Here is a 19,212-nt window from a genome sequence, read left to right on the forward strand (position 1 = left end):
TAGGCTAGACATGAAGAAAAATGTCCTGACTATTCAACAGGACTGTGAGGCATTGGAAAGGGTGATATAAAAATGTTGGCATGTTCATAAAAAATAAGATGGTTTCTCATAGGTCAATCAGGGCTTAAGTAAAGTCATGTCTGAAGGGATACCATGGATGACTTCTCAAAGTTGCTGCCTGCACAAGGAGTCCATGGTTTTAATTCTGATTGGTTCTAAATGACATTGACCTTGTTCCCGACCATCTCATAGCATGTCTTCACTCTGTACTTTTGACTCTAGATTATATTCAACCCGGCAATAGATTGATATTTTGTGTATGTGTGTGTGTGTGTGTGTGTGTGTGTGTGTGTGTGTGAGTGTGAGAGAGAGAGAGAGAGAGAGAGAGAGAGAGAGAGAGAGAGAGAGAGAGAGAGAAAACCCCAACTAGAATGTAAGCTCCTTGAGGGGGAGGGACCATATCTTATGTTTCAGCTGTACTCCCCATAGCATCTAGAACAGGGCTGGGTGGCAGTGAAATAAAACATTAGTTGAAATGAATACTAAAACATTTGTAGACATTATGGTGAAATGGGATGATATTTTTATTAGTCTCTCTTCCTTCAATGTAGAAAATAGAATGAGCTGTTTTAAATATTCTAGATGTATCCATTATAGTGACGGAAAACTGCCTTAACAAGCTTTCTGTTCATTCCGAATCACATGGTCTTACTTAGAGACAATGATCATGCTTATTTTGAACAGATCTTGAACTAGATTGTTCATGGAGCTGAGGAGATGGCATCAGCGACATGGAAGTATTGAAATTTGAAGCTACCATATGCAGCTACGGTTGCAATATATAGTAAGGTTTTATTTTTTCTTAATACTCATTGGATATAAATGCAGATTTTATGAAAAGACTTGGAAGATACTGACAATCCTCTTCTGTAATGTTGGTTGGGTGTTAATTTGTATTAATTCTCTAAGAAAGGGGAATGTAGGTGAAACTGGTGTTATCGTCCTACATTACTCAGAGAACATCTTCTACCATCCCCAAAGGAAAAATCCAATCTTGCTGAGCCTTTGTTTTCCAATCCATTATGGGAAATAGAACTTTACTGTAGTGTTTGTTCATCTTAGTAAAGAAGTGGCTTCCTGAATGTGTGTCCATGTTGGGGAGGAGGTTGATCACGCTTACTTTTCTCAGTTTCTTATAAATAGGCCTACTGGGGCTGTCATGAAACATACACCGGCCATCAGGCCTTCATCATGTTGATGATGGAAGTGCTGAGGCAATTCTGTGAGTTTCAAACCGGCATCTCCCTCATAAGAAGCTTTTACTTTGTTCTGTGTGGACACAACAACCAAAGTTCTCTGAAATTGCCTTGTCTCTTGTCTGAGCTGGTTCAGGAAAATTTTCAAATACAACAGATGAAATAGCCATCAACAGACGAAATAGTTTCAGGAAGGGAACATATGAGTCTTTCCATAATCTGGAATGAAAAGAGTCTAGAACTACAAGAGAAAGCCGAGGAGTTGAGGGTCGTCCTAAGGCTGTTCAGTGACCATCAGGAGGATTTGTAAGAAATGACTCATCGCTTCCTAGGCTGTTCTGAAAAAGTATTAACTCTACTAAGAAAATTATTAAATTAAATTTGCTATCATTTGACAGTAATTTATGGAAATCTATGTTGGATGCTCTTTGGAGATGAAGTATCAGGTTTTAAAAGCTCTGTCCCTTAAGCAGCAATTGCATCAGAAATCACAAAACAAAGGCATGTAATTGGTTCAATATCACAGCACTGCCTTCATTTTCACAACAGTTTTACAACGCAATATTTATATACTTTTGTTAAAAACTTAAAGCAATTATTTCAGGGATTTAAATATGTCAAGTACAAATCATTAACAAGAACAATTAACTTCTAGTTTCCAAAACTCATTTGCTTTTTCATGTAAGTAGCTTAGCAACAGACAACAGAGAAGTGCAGCAACCAAACCGCATCTTCTAGCCCAACCTCCTGCCATGTGCAGGAAGCACCAGCTTTTCTCTTCACAGATGGGAAATCATGGTACATATTTGAAAAATATGACTTGAGCAGAACAGAGGACTAGTGTTCAGAAACTGTACTGATGTGAGACTTCTGAAGTCTTTCCTAAAAACAAAATTAGCCTGTAGGTTAAAATGACTAAATTAAATTGCCCCAATTAAAAGGCAAACTAAATCTGAAAGTTGGACATTTTTAATGGTATTTTGAGGAACACTGAGAATTATCTGTTTTATGGTTCAGAACATATGGTATCATTTGTTTAACTAATTGCTATATTGGACCAATGACTGGAAAATCCCTTGTCAAAATAAAATTTTATTAAATGTAAAATTGTCTGCATAATACCTCAAGGGGTGAGAATGAAGGCCTTTCTGACTTCAGGAACAATAGCACCTTTTTATTATATTAGCATCAGAGTAAAGAACAGTCATACTAACAACGAACTATGTTATAAATTGTTTTACTCTATGGAGTTATATTTGGGTAGTGGGTAAGGGAGGCATGATCTGAATCAAGAGGCAGTGGAGTTTAGTGATATACAGTCAGAAATTCTAAGGTTCAAAAGCTGGCTGTGACATTTGCTGTCAGTATGAACTTAACTCACTTGCCTGCTCAGAGTATCAGTATCTTCATCTGCAAAATGTGCACAATAACAGAGGTTTGTGAACAAATCACATAAATATGTTATTATTCATACATGTCTAACCGTGAACTGCTTTACAAGATGGTCGTATGAGGGAAGTCTCTCTTGCCGGCTTTTATGTATCTTTAGTTCCTATGTTTAATATATGTAGAAACAAGTGCTAAACATTTTTTTTCCCCTGTGTTGATCAGACTTTATTTTGCCGTTGTTATTTGAAGGTAGTCTAAACACAATTCATTCTATGAAAACCATGGGCGTAGAACTCAATAATTGCATGCAATTTTAAAATGCTAGAGGATAATTTTCTAACACCCTCAAGGCACTGAACAAAATACTTGCCGAGAGGCTCAATAGTTAAATTGCAAAATTTCAGTCTTAGCATTGCTTTATTTATTTGTGTGAAACTGATTTCAGCAGTGTACTGAACTCCTAGTTTGCAACATCCTTTACCAATGCAATGCAGCAACTGTCCTGCAACTTAAGAAGTCCTAAAAAGTTGCCTAGAGCAATTAAGTGACTTGAGTAGGGTCATTCAGCCAGGATGTGGCAAGGGCAAAAGTTGAACTGGATGTCTTCATTACTTTGACAACTGGCCCTGTAGCCCTACAACCTGATGCCTCTTGTGGTCTACAGATTCCAAATTGGGACAGAGGAAGAGATGTGTTGTATGGAGTACCAGCACTTAACTTTACCTGCATGTCTCCTAGAGTGTCCAACAGTCCTAACTGAAATTTGTTTCCAAGGATTAAATAGCCAAACTGATTTCATTGCTGTATTCTAACAAGGCTCCTCATATTTTCCCCATTTCCTAAATAACACTGGATTAAATGTCTGCAAGCAGTTTAAATGGTGACAGCACAAGTGACAGGCTTGCCATGCACTTGGTCTGGCTGCTCCCGAACACTGTTGTGCGGTTGGCATTAACTAGTTTTGCCTATTTAAAGAATCCTTTTCTCATAGCAAAGACATTTCTATAGAGCCTGGTAATGAAGCACAAATGAAAAGGAAGAGCAAATTTAAATGACTTGTGTACAAGTCCCACCTCTTTCCATTCTAATCTTCAGCAGACTTTTGAATGTATGACTAATAAATCCATTTACACGGGAGAAGAAATTCCTGGTTCTTTTATGGGCACTGAAGCCTACGTACTGTGCTCAAGAAAAAAAAAAAGGTAGACTGGGTCAAGTTTGCTATTACGTGTAAAGCACTGTACTTAAGTAATTTGAAGACCTCCTAGTCCCTCCATCCAAGGAGCTTACAAATGACTAGCAAGGAGACAGACAAGCCAGAATCTCAGTTTCTTTATGAAATATAAAAGAGTTGGGGAAAGGGAGAATTTCTCCTTACCATTCACACATATAAAGAATTTCTATTTAGGTATGTGGGAAGCATTTTTTTCCCCTATTCATCAAGGCAGGGTGAGGAATTCTGACACAAAGCAGGAATGGGGGTTAGCTATAAGTAAATAGCGAAGATGGGAGCAAGCAGAAGAGGTTGTAGGGACAAGCTGCCAGAGCGGGGAAAGGAGACTGGGGAGGTGGGGGTGGGATGGGGGTGGAACACTAAGGGCTCTGTCTTCATGTACTTAACAGGTTACCAGGTCTTGGAAATTCCATCTGGGCCAAGGAACTTAGTACAAGCTAGGGGGAGGGGGGCAGGGCTCAAGTCGCAGCACTTTTCACCCCTCATTCCAATCAAGGTAATTTGTATGATGAGTCACATTAATCTGGGATCTATTGCCCAAAGAACAAGTAAAAGGATATAAAACTATACCCAATCAGTTGATTTTCTTACTTTGTGCAACATAAAACATAAAGTGAATAAAAAAAGTTAAGTATAATTTTCAAACCCCCACATCTTAAAATAACAAATTTGTGCTGTTTTTACAAAAAAAATGTACTAAAAACACAGATAGCATTTGCAAAACAGAAGCTGTTCTGGTTATGTTTTACAACACTAAATTAGCATAAAACTACAATAAGAGACTAAGTACAACCTGATTTTGGAAAAAAACCAAAGGATTCAAAGGAGAAATCTCAGTGGCATGATAAAGCAGACTGAATCACTTATGATGCAAAAATAACCTCATATTGAGAGTTAACAAATGATGCCATGTCGAAATGAAATAATATCATTTTTTTATAAAAAGGTCAAATTCAACCCTTAAATTATACCATTTAAATTTTCAGGAAAGGAAATGATCTGAATAGAATATCTAATTCTTTTTAATTCACTCTATTTTAAGGCAGTATTCATAACCATTATGTTTTCAAGGCTTAAAAGATCTTGGTATCATATTTATTTCCAATAAAAATAAATTTATCTTTTACAAACTGTGGCATCTTTTGCAAAGTTGCATCACCAGAGCAACTGAAAATACATTGCACAAGATTAAAAAACAAACAATAATAATTTTTATAAATTGATATGTCAGGAAGTGAAAAGTACCCTAGTACACATATTCTATAAGAACCAACCACTGTTTAGGTCAGAAAGACCACTGTACTGAAAAATGAGAATGATATTCTTCCAGATGTGGTGAAGTGACCCACCAGCTGTTCCCTTGCTTTCTGCTAAGGATTCTTTTTGCTTCTGGCTAAACTCTCAGTCTCCCTTTTGCACAGAGTTCCACCTGTAGGAGGAAGCTTATATGGTCTGCTGACCATGTTATATACATATCAGCTTCTCAATCCCTTATATTTGAAATGTCCACATTTTCCCTTATCTCCATAGCACCCCAGTTTCCTGAACCTTCTTTTTCACCACTCCCACCAATATTTCCAAGTCTTCCTGTTTCCCTCAATGTTTTCCCAACAGATCTGACACGTGTAGTTCCTCTGGGACCCAACCTAGTGCTTTCCTCAATCACAGTGGTATCTTAGGGCCCCAAAGTCCCCAAAACAGGATCAGATCACACCTCCAAAAGCCCCCAGCCTTCACAGTAGAGGGCATTGTGTGCCTGAGAGTGTGTGTGTGTGTGTGCGTGTGTGTGTGTGCACGTGTGTCTGCATGTCTGTATGCGTGTGAATCCTATGGGTCTGTCCAGTAGCTCATTCAATTTTGAAAATGCTAGCATACCTTCTGGCCGAGGAAGAGGCTTTTGGTGGAGAGGACGGTGAATCCATCAGCAGGAGTGCCCTCTGTCGTGCTATCTGCACTGGCTGCTTTGCTGACTTCTCCCTGCTTCTTCTTGCATAAATAGAGTTGATTAGTTTAAATCTGCATATGAGGAGGTTCTCATTTAACTGAACATTTGTCTGCTGAGGCTGGCATGTAGCACTTCACTGCAAAATCAAGAGAACAGTGTAAAACATCCAATCATAGGGTTTAAATTTAGAGCTGAGCAGAACCTTGAGGTTTATATGGTTCAACACTCCTCATTTTACAGAGAAAGGAACTGAGGCTAGGTATCACACAAGCAAGAGGCAGAGCTGGAATGAGGACCTGAATTTTCTGATTTAAATCCAGTATTATTCCCACTATGCCCATGACATACTACCAGAGATTCTCAAAGGATGTACCAAGGACCTTCCTGTCTCTATCGGATGTCCCATGCCCTTAATCCTATTCTCATCTTTCTCCCTCTTATCAAAATCCACTCTTAGTAAAGTATGTGATAAATTCATTCACACAGAGGTATTACTGACTGATTACTCAAATGATACCTCTCCCTGATATTTGCATTTTCACAAAATCTTGAGCTAGAATCTCGTGAAATTTAAGGCCGTTAAACCAGAAATAATTGGTTTGCCTTATTTTATGGCAACATCTATACTTCCGTTCTGGGCCAAAATCAACGATTTGCCTATGATCTCCCTCATCAGCGATTCACCTGAACCAATGCTCCTGTTCCATGAATTCTAGCTGGGATGTTTTAACAGGGCTCAGCAGGGTGATATGAATGGTCCCTGGACCCCTAAATGTCTGAGAGTCAACAATCTAGATATGATTGACCCACTCCATAGGTTATCTGTCTGCTCCTTTAGGCTCAATTGGGACACAATTCCCCATAACAGCACTAGTTCATGAGGGGTTTGAGAACAGCACCAGGATGGCTGTTTTTAATATGTACAAAGTAGACTGCTTGCATGTGTCTCACGGGAATTTTCATGAAACAGAAATGCCTTTTCAGGTTATTTTTTTGCCTCTTTTAAACTCTGCTTAGTATTTAACTAGGGGTTGAATGAACAGGGTGGTGGCATTGGAGTCCAGAATGGATGACAGTGAATATTATTATCAGAAAATATGACTAAAGAACTTAAGACTAGAATGGAACTCAGAGACGATTTAGTCTAATCCCCTGAGGAAATTGAGGCCTAGTGGTTAAATACTTAGGCTCCTAGAACTTAGTGCTGGAAAGGATCTAAGAGATCAATTCGCCCAATGTCACATAGTAAGCAGTAGAGCCAGGATTTAAACCCAGGTCTCCAAACTCCAAATCAATTTTTCTGTCCACTAAGCAAAAGAAGGGAGAGCACTGTAGGTTCTAAAAGGGTCAGCTCCTTCCTTCATAGGCCTTGCAATCAACCAAAAGGGTCAAACAGTGGTGCAGTGGTAAGGAAACTCTGACCCTGGAGTCAAAGGAACTAAATCTGAACCCAAACCCTGCCACTCACCCCCTGAACACTTAAAAGCTCTCTGGGCCTCAGAATAAAGAGGTTGGACTAAGTGACCTCTAAGGTCCCTTAGACTACTGGGCCTGGAATTCAAAATCTGGCTACAGTCTGCCTCAGTTTCTTCAACTGTAAAATGTGGATAATAACAGCACCTACCTCATCAGAATTATTGTGATTAAATTAAATAATTAAATTAACTTAAATATTTGTAATGTGCTTAGCACACAATGGGTGCTTAATAAATGTTTTCCTATCTCCTTTCTTTTTTCCTTCCAACTCTAGCTTTATGATCCTATAAAGAAGTCTAAGTGACTTTGAAACCCATTCCAGATTTTGTTTCAACTCCCCAAATGTTTAACTGACCTATGGTCTAGATTTGTATGCTTAAGAAGCAAGCGTCCCTCTTCTCGATTCTCTCTGTTGGATGGTACAACCTCAGTTGTCAATCATGTGGGAAGAGTCTGACTCCTGAGTAAAATTTCACCAAAGGGGCAGCAAAAGTACTGAAACAGCGGCAGCTTTTCCAAAGAGCCACCTCACTTTCCTGACATCCTCACCTAAATATTGATCCCTTAAATTTGTGGCTAGAATATATTTATGCCTCCAAAAGAGAGTGACTATACCAAGATCACCCAGGGTCTTGACCAGTCTGTGATAAGGGAGAACTCATGCAAGTGTCTGATTTTTTATACCGGGTAAAGGGAAAGATTCTGAATGAAAATTATCTTTACTCTAATTTCTGGCCCAAAACACCCTTTTCACATTAGTAGATTATCAATTCCCCATGAAAAATCTAAATGGTATTTGTCCTTAAGTTTATCCTTATTTATCCATAAGCTCCTTTCCTTAACTTCATATGCATATAAAGTTTATACATACAATTTTATGTCCCCATATAGACAGGGATGAGATCTGTGATTTCATTGGGATAAAGAATTCCTGGATGAGAGAACTCCTTTCAATGCAGGTGGCAACCTCCCTACAACTCGAAGCGCTAGAGAACTGCCCTAGACTGCTATTGAGATTAAGTGACTGACTGTTTGGTCATCCAGTAAGGAGGTTTCAGAGGCAGATTTTGAACTCAGATCTTCCCAGATGTTTTTGTGTTTACACACACATATACATACAAACACACACATATTCTATACGTATATGTACATTATATGTATGCACACACACAAATATAATGATGCTTAAATTCAAAGACAATTGTAAAAAAGGTGTGCTTGAAACTAACCAGATTAAAAGGCATTATCTATGTACAGATGAAAAATTTCAGTATCTGCTTATAGGAGTCCATTATAACAGATTCCGCTGTTAGACTTGGAAGGAGTTAAAAAAAATTTAAATGACACGGAATTGAAAAAGAATATGATGCGTTGGTTTGTCAAGGTTTGACACTTGATAAGGAGCAATGCCCTTTCCCTTCAAGTTTTTGGGAATGTTAGGAGGCATTCCAAGTATCCTTTGACAAGGTATTTTAGGAACAGGAAGAGTGGAGAAACAGGGCTTTCCACTGATTTCTGGAAGCTGACACCACAATTCACATTAAACAAATGTTTGGAAAATTAGCTGTTCACAGGTCCAATTTCAAATCCCCTCAGGGTTTAACGTTAGCCAAATACTGGTACAGTAAGCAGACAATGTGCTTTATTGTGTGGAAGAAAAACAGACCACCATTACAGACTTCCTGCTTTTGTAATCAAGGAAAAAGTGGAGTTTTGGAGTGATCATTCGTGTGTGGTTATTAGAAATTCTGAGCTCTAAATATAGCTCCACCAAGAAATGTTCCCCACCACCTTCCTCTCCTCTGTCCTAGTCCAAAAAGAAAACATGCCTGGATTTGGAAGGTCTGGAAGTTGAGAAAGGCAGTGGGAAAAAATAAATAAATTTTTAAAAACACCTGGAGGTCAAGGGAGAGGGACTGGGAACGACCAAGGGCTGGATTCTGAAATCACAACAAAGAGCCAGAGATTTTGTTACGCTCCTCAGGCAGGCTTTCTCTAGGATTCAGGAATCTAAGAGAGTTCATTCTGGACTAAACATGCAACAGTGAAGCTATGAATACAAAAAATGAAACTGTTCGGCAGAGCAACTCAGACCAGTCACTCGACCACAGCCCCACTGCTTATGGGATGCTGTTCAGTGGGTGGCCGGAGCTGGGAAATCTCTCTGACAAAGAGCAGATCTGGATCCTTCTCATAAGCTTCAGAACACATCTACCTAATTTTTTAAAAAAAATCATCTCAACTGCACATACGAGAAGAGAAGAAGAAACGGCTCAATCTGCTAATTTTATATTTTGCAAGAACAAGTATGGAACGTTCCATGGAATCCCTGAGTAGCCCTGAACCACCTACGGGACTTCAGAGGGAAGTGGAATTCAAGTCTGGAAATAACTTCTAGTGAGTTATTCAATATTGCGTTTCCCTTTCAAAAGGCTCGGGGCAATTCTCAGGTGGTCTGGGAAAGGTTTTCTGAACTGTTGTTTTATGGGAAGTACCTCATTGCCCTGAAAGAAATGAGCTTTGCATGGAAGAAATTTCTCCAAGTTTACTCTGACTCCACTCAAAGAGACATTAACAAATTCTAAGGGAAACAGACTCTACAGCAGACAAAAGAGAGGCAAGCTGGTGCAGTGGTTAGCAAGTCAGTCTTGGAGTTGGAAAGGGGGTGATTGCAGTCCTGCCTCTGGCATGTATGGAACAGAATGGAAAAGCCCTAATTAAGTGCTTACTCTGTGCTAGGCACTAGCAATACAAACAGAAACCTGGTCTCAAGGAGTTCATGTTCTAGCTGAGGGAGACAACAAATAAAGGGGAGTTCATTTTCATGTTCAGTTCATGGAAGATAGAAAAGGCAGGAAGTAATTAGGCAGGAGAAGTAGCAGGGCAGATGGCAAGGCCCCAAGGACCGTGGAGAATAATGTCAGGGCAGATGGTCCCCTACCAAGATAGAGGGTCCAAGGGTTAGCATGGAGTAGGGTTCTGGCATACCTCCAGCAGAGGCAGGGAGATACACACACACACGCGCGCGCGCGCGCTATTTGTGGTTAACCTCTCAGTGTCCTCGCAACTCTCTAAAACTGTAAGTTAAAGATGAATTGTTTATCTCCTATTTCAACACAGAACCAACCCTGCCTCAACACCCCCCACCCCACCCACCAACCAAAACAATAAGAACAACAAAGCAGGCAGCATGAGGTAGTTGGTTGCAAGCTGGCCTTCGAGTTACAAAAATATGAGTTCGAGTCCTGCTGTTAACACACTCCCACTGGGCAAGTTATTTCATAAACTCCCAGGGTTGGAGCAGATGACATCCAAGGACCCTTTCCTGCCCCTGCTCTATGATTCTATGGTTAAACAGGAAGACAAAAACTAAAGGTTTTGTCACACCCCAGGTAAAACCAGGCTGTGCTTACTGAAGACATCTAGGAAGTGGTACAATTTGTTCCAAGAAAAAGTCTTTAATGGCTATGCTGTAGGAACAGATGGCAGCTATCACTGTCCAGGCTTCCACAGGACCCCATTCTAGATGGAGTTAGAAAGACCTTCCTCACTGGTAGAAACTAAAATAGGTTACCAATCTTTGTTCCAGGAAGCAGAAGTAGACCTTCGAATTCTGCCATTCATCTTCTGTGATTCTAAGATCCCCTACAGCTCTGACATTCTGAGTTTGTGTGAAGAACCACATATGTCTCCATGAAATAGAAATTCAGATTTGTCCATTTAGGGAATTTTGAAATAGCGTTACTTCTATATTTTTTATACTTACTAATAGTATAAGGAAGGATATTTTAGTAAATAAAGAGCCAGTCAATGAGTTAGGAATACCGATGTTCAAATCCCACCTCTGACACATACTGGCTGAGTAATCTTGTACAAGCCATTTACTCTCAGTGTCCTAGGCAACTTTCCAAGACTCTAAATTGCAGGAGGTCCCAAGCTGAATCAGAAGAGAAGGTGTTCTCCCCTTGGAGTTACTGTACCAATGAAATCCCAGATCCAGGGCCTATGCTCCACTAGCTATATTCATCTACTTGGAGGCAATGTGGTATACGAGGCAAGGGAACCTAGTTTGGGGCCCAGGTTCTGCTACTTACTGCGTAACTATGGGCCTTGGCTCCACATCTGTAAAATGAGGGGGATGGGACAAAAATGGCCTACAGTAAGATTCTCCCCAGCTCTAAATCTACGAAGAATGAATGATGATCCTATGAACACAGTTCTCTCCTGTCAGATAGAGAGGTAGAGGTAAAGGAAGTAGAATGTAGCATGCACTGTCAAATTGTTTTGTGTAAGTTTTGCTTAATTGCTTCCTTATTAGAAGGACTATTTTTTTTTAAAAGACATCAATTAAGCACTTTTTAAAAAGAAGAATGGGTTACCAAGGAGTTGGGAGAAGAGATTTTTCGAAACACAATAGCCAGCAGGATGTCCTGGGCTGTTTTCATTGCCCAAAGAAGAGATAGGAGGCTAGAATGAATGCCTCTTAAGCAAGCGCTCTTTCAGCTCAAGTGTTGTGGTACCCAACTTATTAAAAATGCAATGATGAGGCAAAGGAAAAGTTTCACCTTTACCCATGAGGTCTCTTGATTTAAAATGGAAGTCACAGATCTGTAGAAAATAAGACAAATGTGCTTATAGTCCATTTTCAACTGCTCCTCTCTGGGCAGGGCAAAAACAAGCATATCATTACATTTCATGAGGAGTCATGAGGAGTTTCCCCATAGAAAATACAATGCGACAAGTAGTCAAAATTCAAATCGGTAGAACTTTTTCATGCTCACCAACTCTCCCACTAAGAAAAAGGCAAATCGTTCCAATTTGCTTGTTTTATTCCACAAATTAAAAATAAAATTATAAAATTAAAAAAGAGCAAACATAATCTGCATTTTAGAAGATAAAGCAGAACAGTTTGCTCATAAGAGCAAAGAATCATCCACCCACCCCACTCCCCATTAGGCTCCTATCCTCATTCTCTGAGGAGGAATACATGGCACTAAATGTCTGGGCAGCACTTGTGTTTTTCTCATTGACGCTGGAGTAATAACATTCCAATGAAGAAAACATCTGGGACATTTGGGAATGCTCCCATTCACCGGGAGATATAAAGTCACTGCAATGAATAGTGACAACTGGGAAAAGTTATTTTTCAAGGGGCCAACATATTCCTTTGAAAGTAAATTTCCCCCCTTGAGTAATCAACCAGCACGCTCTCTTACATGCTGGACATTTAATTTTTGAGGAATGTAGATCGCTTGAAGGAAAATTCATGAACAGCCACAGCCGCAGGCAGAAGTATATATGGGACCATAAGAACTGCTCCACAGGCTACCTGACTCATTATTTTGTATCCAACATGACACCAAGGAATGGGATGTGAAGGGGTTGGCTGTCCTACATGACATAACCAGTGAAGGTTAGCTAGATGATGGGTTTTTTAGAAGGCATGTAAAGTTCTGTCAGTCACAAACGTGTCCAACTCCTTAAATCCATTTTTTACTTCCTGCCTCTAACAGCTCGTGGGTAAAGCCTTCCATAAGTTATTAGTCACCGTACAAAGCAGGACTTCCTTTTATTTGCCCTAAAATTGCTTCATCCAAAGTTCAGAAGAGACTCCCTCATCCTAGAGGATATACATAGAGTTTAAGTGGCACTCTGTTGTTTGCTTCCCCAGTGCCTTGCGCACAGAAAAAGCTTAATAAGTGTGTGTTGGCTTGAATAGGGTTATAAGCCTCAGGTCTCCCACGGTGGCTTGGCAGAACAGCATACCTTGGATTTCCTGGGTCCTTTCTTGCCCCCTGCTTTCTTTGACACAGGCTTCTTCTGCGATGGAGATTTGGCCTTTTTGGCTGGAGGGGGAGTAATGATGGCTTCCAGTTTGCCTTTGGATCCTCTCTTCTTTGCTAGCAATTCTGGGTGGATATTTGGTAAAACGCCCCCACTGGCGATGGTGACCCCCTTTAACAGCTGCCGGCAAATCAGAGTGGCACATTAGAAATCAACATTCTCAGGCCTGCAGAATGACAACTTTTTCACACTAAAGCTGATCACCTAGAACCATGGAAGGTCAGAACTGCAGGGAACTGAAGGATCACCTGAAACTGTGGCCCAAAGGCCCTACAACTGAGCTGGGACAGTAAGAAGTTTTTGAATTTTTTTTTAAAAAGGTGCTCTTTCCTCAGTGTACCTCTCCATCAGGGAAGCTAGGTCATGTGTTCCCAAATGGGTAGGAGGCTATACTACATGATCTCTCAGGTTCCTTCTAATTCTAAGATTCTAAGGACTTATTTTTAATAAATGCCACACTCCCCCCCACCACTGTCATACACTGAAACAAGAGTGAATTTCTCATCTGCTTCTCCAGCATCTTTGAATTTACATGGTACTTTCCCTTCCTCAAACCGCACATACTTTATTTCACCCTACTTTAGAAGTATGCTGGTAAACGTTTAATAACCAGCTCTCAAAAAAAATTGGTACGCACAACACAGTTTTAAGATTAATCTGCATTATTAACACTTTTTCCATTGCTTCCTTAAGTTTAGACAGTAGTGAAGCCCTGATTTTGTAGCACTGGCCAATTTCTGAGGTATGAATGCTTCCATTGAAAACTTTAAAAATGGGCTCTCGTGAGCAGGTATGAGCCACCTGCAACACACCAATGCACCAGAGCCTCCCCCTTCCCTTCCGTATAGTCAAAAGAGAAGACCTATCTAAAATTAGCATGACACATGAATTGCCTGGCATAGCATATAGCTTTTGTCTTATGTTTCGCTAGCAGAGATGATCATTCATGACTGTGGATTTGTTCCTTCAAGAATCCTACACTTGAATTCTAATTGAATATCTTACTGTGGAGTGGTGGTGATGTAAAGTTCTCTCAGCCTATGCCAGAGAAGCACAAGCTCCACTCAGCTAGAAAGAATCTGAGAGCCACCTGATGAACTGAATACCTCTCGTGCCTAAGGACCAGACCAGTTAACTCCAGAGAGGCTTATTATTAGCAAGGTGACCAGGGAAGAGTTGTATAAACTCCTGGCCCCTCCCAAGTGCACAGAACCAGATTAAAATATAATTGCCAAATGTTTAAAAAAATTAAGAATATAGCGAAGACAATGTTCATTTGTGGTTTTATAGGTCAAAATGCAGCCCACACCACTTGGACTACAGGTAGTAAGTTTTTCAACAGGAGAAACTCTCAAATACAATCTACTAAAACTATGGGTTCGATAACTGAAAATGAGCCATGATATTGCAGGTAAATGAAAGAGAAAGCAAAGCAGTGATTCCATCCTTCAGAACTTGCAGACATGGAAAAGCTCTGGAGGAGGGAGAGACTGATAAAAAATTGGGACTGTCTGCTGGAACATTTGACTGAATGAAAGAACTTCCTCAAAAGTGGTCAACTACCCCAAATCTACCTGAGACGCACCCATGGCTTCTATTCCCACCTGGTTTAATTCTTCATCATTGGCTACAGCCAGAAGGATGTGTCGAGGAGTGACTCTTCCCTTCTTGTTGTCTCTTGCTGCATTCCCGGCCAATTCCAGAATTTCTGCTGTGGATGGGGAGAGGCAGAAGAATATGATTCTTGGTTAGTGTCACAGGAGGGGGAAATCTCTCTGTGTGACATATACAGTAAATTCCTTTGTTAGGCACTGAAGTTTGACCGCTCATGAAACTTTACAATCCTGAGCAAATGTCTCATTCTTTCTTGACTATAACAACTACCATTCAACATGGTAATGAGAAAATTATCTTCCAGGTCCTTGCTATGAAGGTTAAGGTGTGACTGAATGTGCAAACACAGCCTTTGTGTGTACGAATTTACTACTGTGCTCAGCCTTTCAGCCTAAATTTTACACATAAATCACTGTGTATGATGACAATGATGGAAATAAAAATTACGAGTATAGTATTACTATAATGATAATTATTTATTACATAGGCAATCTGTTGTTTCATAAATATCTGTTACTGCTTTTTAGAAATCATGTTAGCTACACTGATTAGCCTTTTTCTGTGTCCCTGATTTAAGACCTGCCATCGGAGAAAAAGAGAGGGCCCTATTTGCAATGTAACTGAACAAGTTTATGATGAGTCCTAGACTAACTCAGCTTTATGAAGAGATTCTCAGTTATGTCAAGGTCTGTCACTAAGTTTATAATGGTTTCTGGTTGGAAAAGATGAACTGTGTTTATTGGTGGAAGCTAAATAAAAACTGCATACAATTCTCAGTTCTTTAGCTCAAAAGACTGATAAGACAGAAAAAGAGAGAGGAGTGAGAGTTAAGAAAGAGAAGAGAGGAAAGGAGAGGATATCAAAAAGACCTCAGTGGAAACTAAATGCATTAGGGGGGATCTTCCCCTCCACCACTGAAATCATCTTTCTCCTGGCATTCTAATTTATAAAAGCCACTAGCACATGTTCCAGAAATCTGTGGCGTTAGGAGTATATGCCAATTTCCTTCCTTCTGCACAGCCGTAACTAGGAATCCTTCTTTTTTGGAGTCGATCAGGGTTAAGTGACTTACCCAGGGTCACACAGTTAGTATCTGAGGCCAGATTGCAATTCAGGTCTTCCTGACTCTAGGGCCAATGCTCTATCCACTGAGCAACCTGGCTGCCCCTAGTTAGGTATCTTTCTCAATGGCGAGAAACATATTCTTTACCTTTGTTGTTTGGAAGGAGAGAGTAGCAATAAAGCTGGAAAAAAAATGAAAAGTGGATGCCCATCAACTGGGAAAGTACTTGTGGTTTATTAATTAAATAGGGTTCTACTGGGCCCTAAGAAACACACACTAGGAAGAATTCAGGGAAGTGTGGGAAGAATTTTACAAACTGACACAGAGCAAAGAGAACCAGGAGATCAACAGGACTACAATAATGTAAATGATGTACAAGAGGTGGCTGAACTCAGATTAAATGCAAAGACCAATCTTGACATCAGAAGCCAGATGATGAGAGACAACTTTCCTCCTTTCAGCAGAGAAGTGGGAAGTGTGGGTGGAGAATATTGCATAGACTATGAAATAGGATGACTGTGTATCTTGGTTTGGTCGAACTATTTCTTAGTTATAAGACAGGAATCTACTGTGTGGTTATGTTTATGGGGGAGGGCTAAAACTAGGAAACTGTAATTTGAAAAAAATGTACTAATAAAACTTTTTTGAAAAAAACAACAAGAAATTTATTTGTAACATACTACATTTAATCACGTTATGCCTTCTGAATATTATATTAGTAAATTTTTATCCATTTATATCTTCTCTCTCTTACTACATTGTAAAATTCTTGAAGGCAGGAACTTTGTATATATTATTCTTCATTCATCCATTGTATCCGCCTTATCCTAAGTCCGTGATGATGGCATTTTAAAAACATTAGCATTCGCACTTAAAATCAGAGATCTTAGTATAGACACTGAACCAAAGGTGTGTCTTTTAAATGTCCTGTCAGGGATTTGGTGATGTTACTCTTCTATTCAAAAACGATCAGTGGCTCCCTGTTTCCTATGGAGTAAAATTCACGCTCCTTTACTCGGTATCCAAGGTCCTTCAGAAGCCATAGCTGCCCTACCCTTTCAGAGGCAGCTGGGTGACTAAATGGGCAGTCAGGACAGAGCTAAATATGAATCCTAACTCAGCCACTCACTGGTTGTGTGATCCTGGGAAAATCACTTCACCTCTCTCGACCTCAGTTTCCTCAGTCTGAAAAATGGGAATACAAAACAATAACATAACGTACCCTAACCTAACGTGACACAACATGATGTAACATGTAGCATCTACTTCACAAGTTTTCTTTTTAAGGATCAAATGAAATAATTTATGTAAAATGCTTTGTGAACCTTCAGGTGCTATATAAATGTTAGCTTATTAGCTTATATTGCTTCCCTCCATACCACCCAAGTGTGCTGTTTTCTGTACCCTGAACACACCGTGTGCAATACTGACTCCTATTCTTTACTCAGACTCCTCTCTTTTCCTGAAGTCTTTCCTCCCTTTCCTTGGTCGAATTCCCACCCATCATTTAAAACCCAATTCGAATGTCATTTGCTCCAAGCAGCTAGCTCTTCTTAATCCCTCTCATTGTTAATAAACTTTTCCTTGAGTTTCACAGTTCTTCACCTCTCTAAGGAATCTATCCACAATCATTACGTCAGTTAACAGAACCTAGGTTTTACCCTGCTTATTCAACTAAAGTCTCCAAGAGGGCATGGGGACCAGGTCTGATTTAAGTTTTATATTCCTAGCTTATAGTTCTCAGCATAGAAATTTGCACACAGCAAGTTAAGAGATGCTTAATATATGAATGGATGAATGTTCATTCGTCTAATTAAGTGAAAGATGTTGGGTTGCCTGTTTACAAATATTTCCTTTTTGTATAAACACGGGTCAATAAGAAACTGTTCACAGCCAAATAACAGAATTTCTGCAAGACGAAGTGGAAGCAGTGTTAGATCTGGAGTCAGAGGACTTGGATTCAAATATTACATCTTCTCCTTAGAACCTGTGGACCCTGTGTAAGTCATTTAATTTCTCTGAACCTCATCCATGATCCTAAATGAACTGTGAAATGTCACTGCCATGAGCAGCATGGTATAACAGAAAACACTGGATCTGAATTCAAAGGAATTCAAATTCTAGCCTTGAAAGCTACATTATGACCTTGGGCAAGGCACAAAGTCACTTCTCCTTTTGGGGGCTCGGTTTCTTCATCTGTAAAATGAAGAAGTTGGACCAGATCAAAGGTTTCAACCTAATATCCACAAACTTAAAAAAAACTGATAACTGCAAATCAATGTAATTGGCTTTCTTTGTAATCCCATGATCTTTTGCATGAGCATGCCCTGAGTGTAAGACCAGACCCATGAGAATAAAACGAAACCACTCAGGAAACCCATGTGGGAGCTGAGCTTCACAGGCAAGGATCCTCGTGGAAGCATCACAAGGAACATCATGGAAACGAGATGAGATGGAAGTGAAAGCGGTCATCATGATTCCACTTTTCTGGAATAGGAAGAAACGCTCTGAAAGTCCCTCTCAGTTCACAGTTGTACATCAGGTTAACTGGAAGATGTCCTTCCCTCCGTACCTCATCAACAGAAGTCAACCAAAAGAGTAAGAGATCCCCATGTTATGTTTGCTTTATCTTCCATAGCTCACACTTCTGAACTGCTTTAACATTTACAAAGTGCTTTCCTCATAAAAACCCATGAGGTGGGGAGTCTTAGGATCATTATCGTCATTTCATAAATGAGGATCAAAAATATTCAGTAATTTGCCTGCAGTCACACAGCTAGTAAATTTCCAAGCCCGGGTGTCCTGACTCTAAGACCTTTGCTCTTTCTACTAAGCCACGCCAGGTCCACTGATCACTTTAAGTATTTCCCTTTTCAGTTAAGTAGAGAATGATGTAACTGCTCCATCGATCAAGACATAAAGGGCAATGGCTCTGGTCACTTAGCCAATTTCAGGCAACCAGTAATTTATCAGATATGCTGAAATAAAGTCTGGCAAAGTTTGCTGGCCAGATCAGTTTTGACTCTTCCATTCATTAAGTGAAGCAGCAATCACACAAACTTACTTACTCCCCTGTCAGATGTGTCCCAATCAGCTCGGGCACAATTTGCCAGGTACTGAAACAAAACACTACAACAGCTTTGACATTGGGGTCAGCAAGAAAGAACGAGGTAAACTACAGGGTGGGCACCTGCCACTATTAGGCTCTGTGTAGTCACCCTGGCTGAGAACTAAGGAGAGATGCTGTCCAAAGCTATTTCTATTGGTTTTGTCTTGTCTTCCTCTCCTTTTCCCTGATGTGGTTGCCTTCTGTCTCTTTTGCACAGGCACTTGGAGGAGGTGGGTACCTATATTTTTAGGACTTTGTCAGCACAGGTAGGTTAGATGGTGG

At 40.0% G+C, this 19,212-nt stretch overlaps 1 protein-coding gene across 5 annotated transcripts in view; it reads right to left on the reverse strand.

Moving 5' to 3' along the window:
• LOC118841820 (core histone macro-H2A.1) overlaps positions 1-19,212 on the reverse strand; it is a 99,808-nt gene that overhangs the window by 27,411 nt on the left and 53,185 nt on the right. For 2 of the 5 annotated variants that reach the window (XM_036749476.1, XM_036749479.1), the window contains exons 3-5: positions 14,749-14,855; positions 13,067-13,264; positions 5,755-5,862 (exon numbers count right to left, since the gene is read on the reverse strand). In XM_036749476.1, the coding sequence (XP_036605371.1) occupies positions 5,755-5,862; positions 13,067-13,264; positions 14,749-14,855 (413 nt within the window). Of the gene's footprint in view, positions 1-5,754; positions 5,866-13,066; positions 13,265-14,748; positions 14,856-19,212 lie in introns of all 5 variants that reach the window. The other 3 variants (XM_036749475.1, XM_036749478.1, XM_036749477.1) reach the window with 2 other exon arrangements.

Source organism: Trichosurus vulpecula, chromosome 3, assembly GCF_011100635.1.
Source record: "Trichosurus vulpecula isolate mTriVul1 chromosome 3, mTriVul1.pri, whole genome shotgun sequence".
In the NCBI taxonomy this organism is placed as follows: Eukaryota; Metazoa; Chordata; class Mammalia; order Diprotodontia; family Phalangeridae; genus Trichosurus; species Trichosurus vulpecula.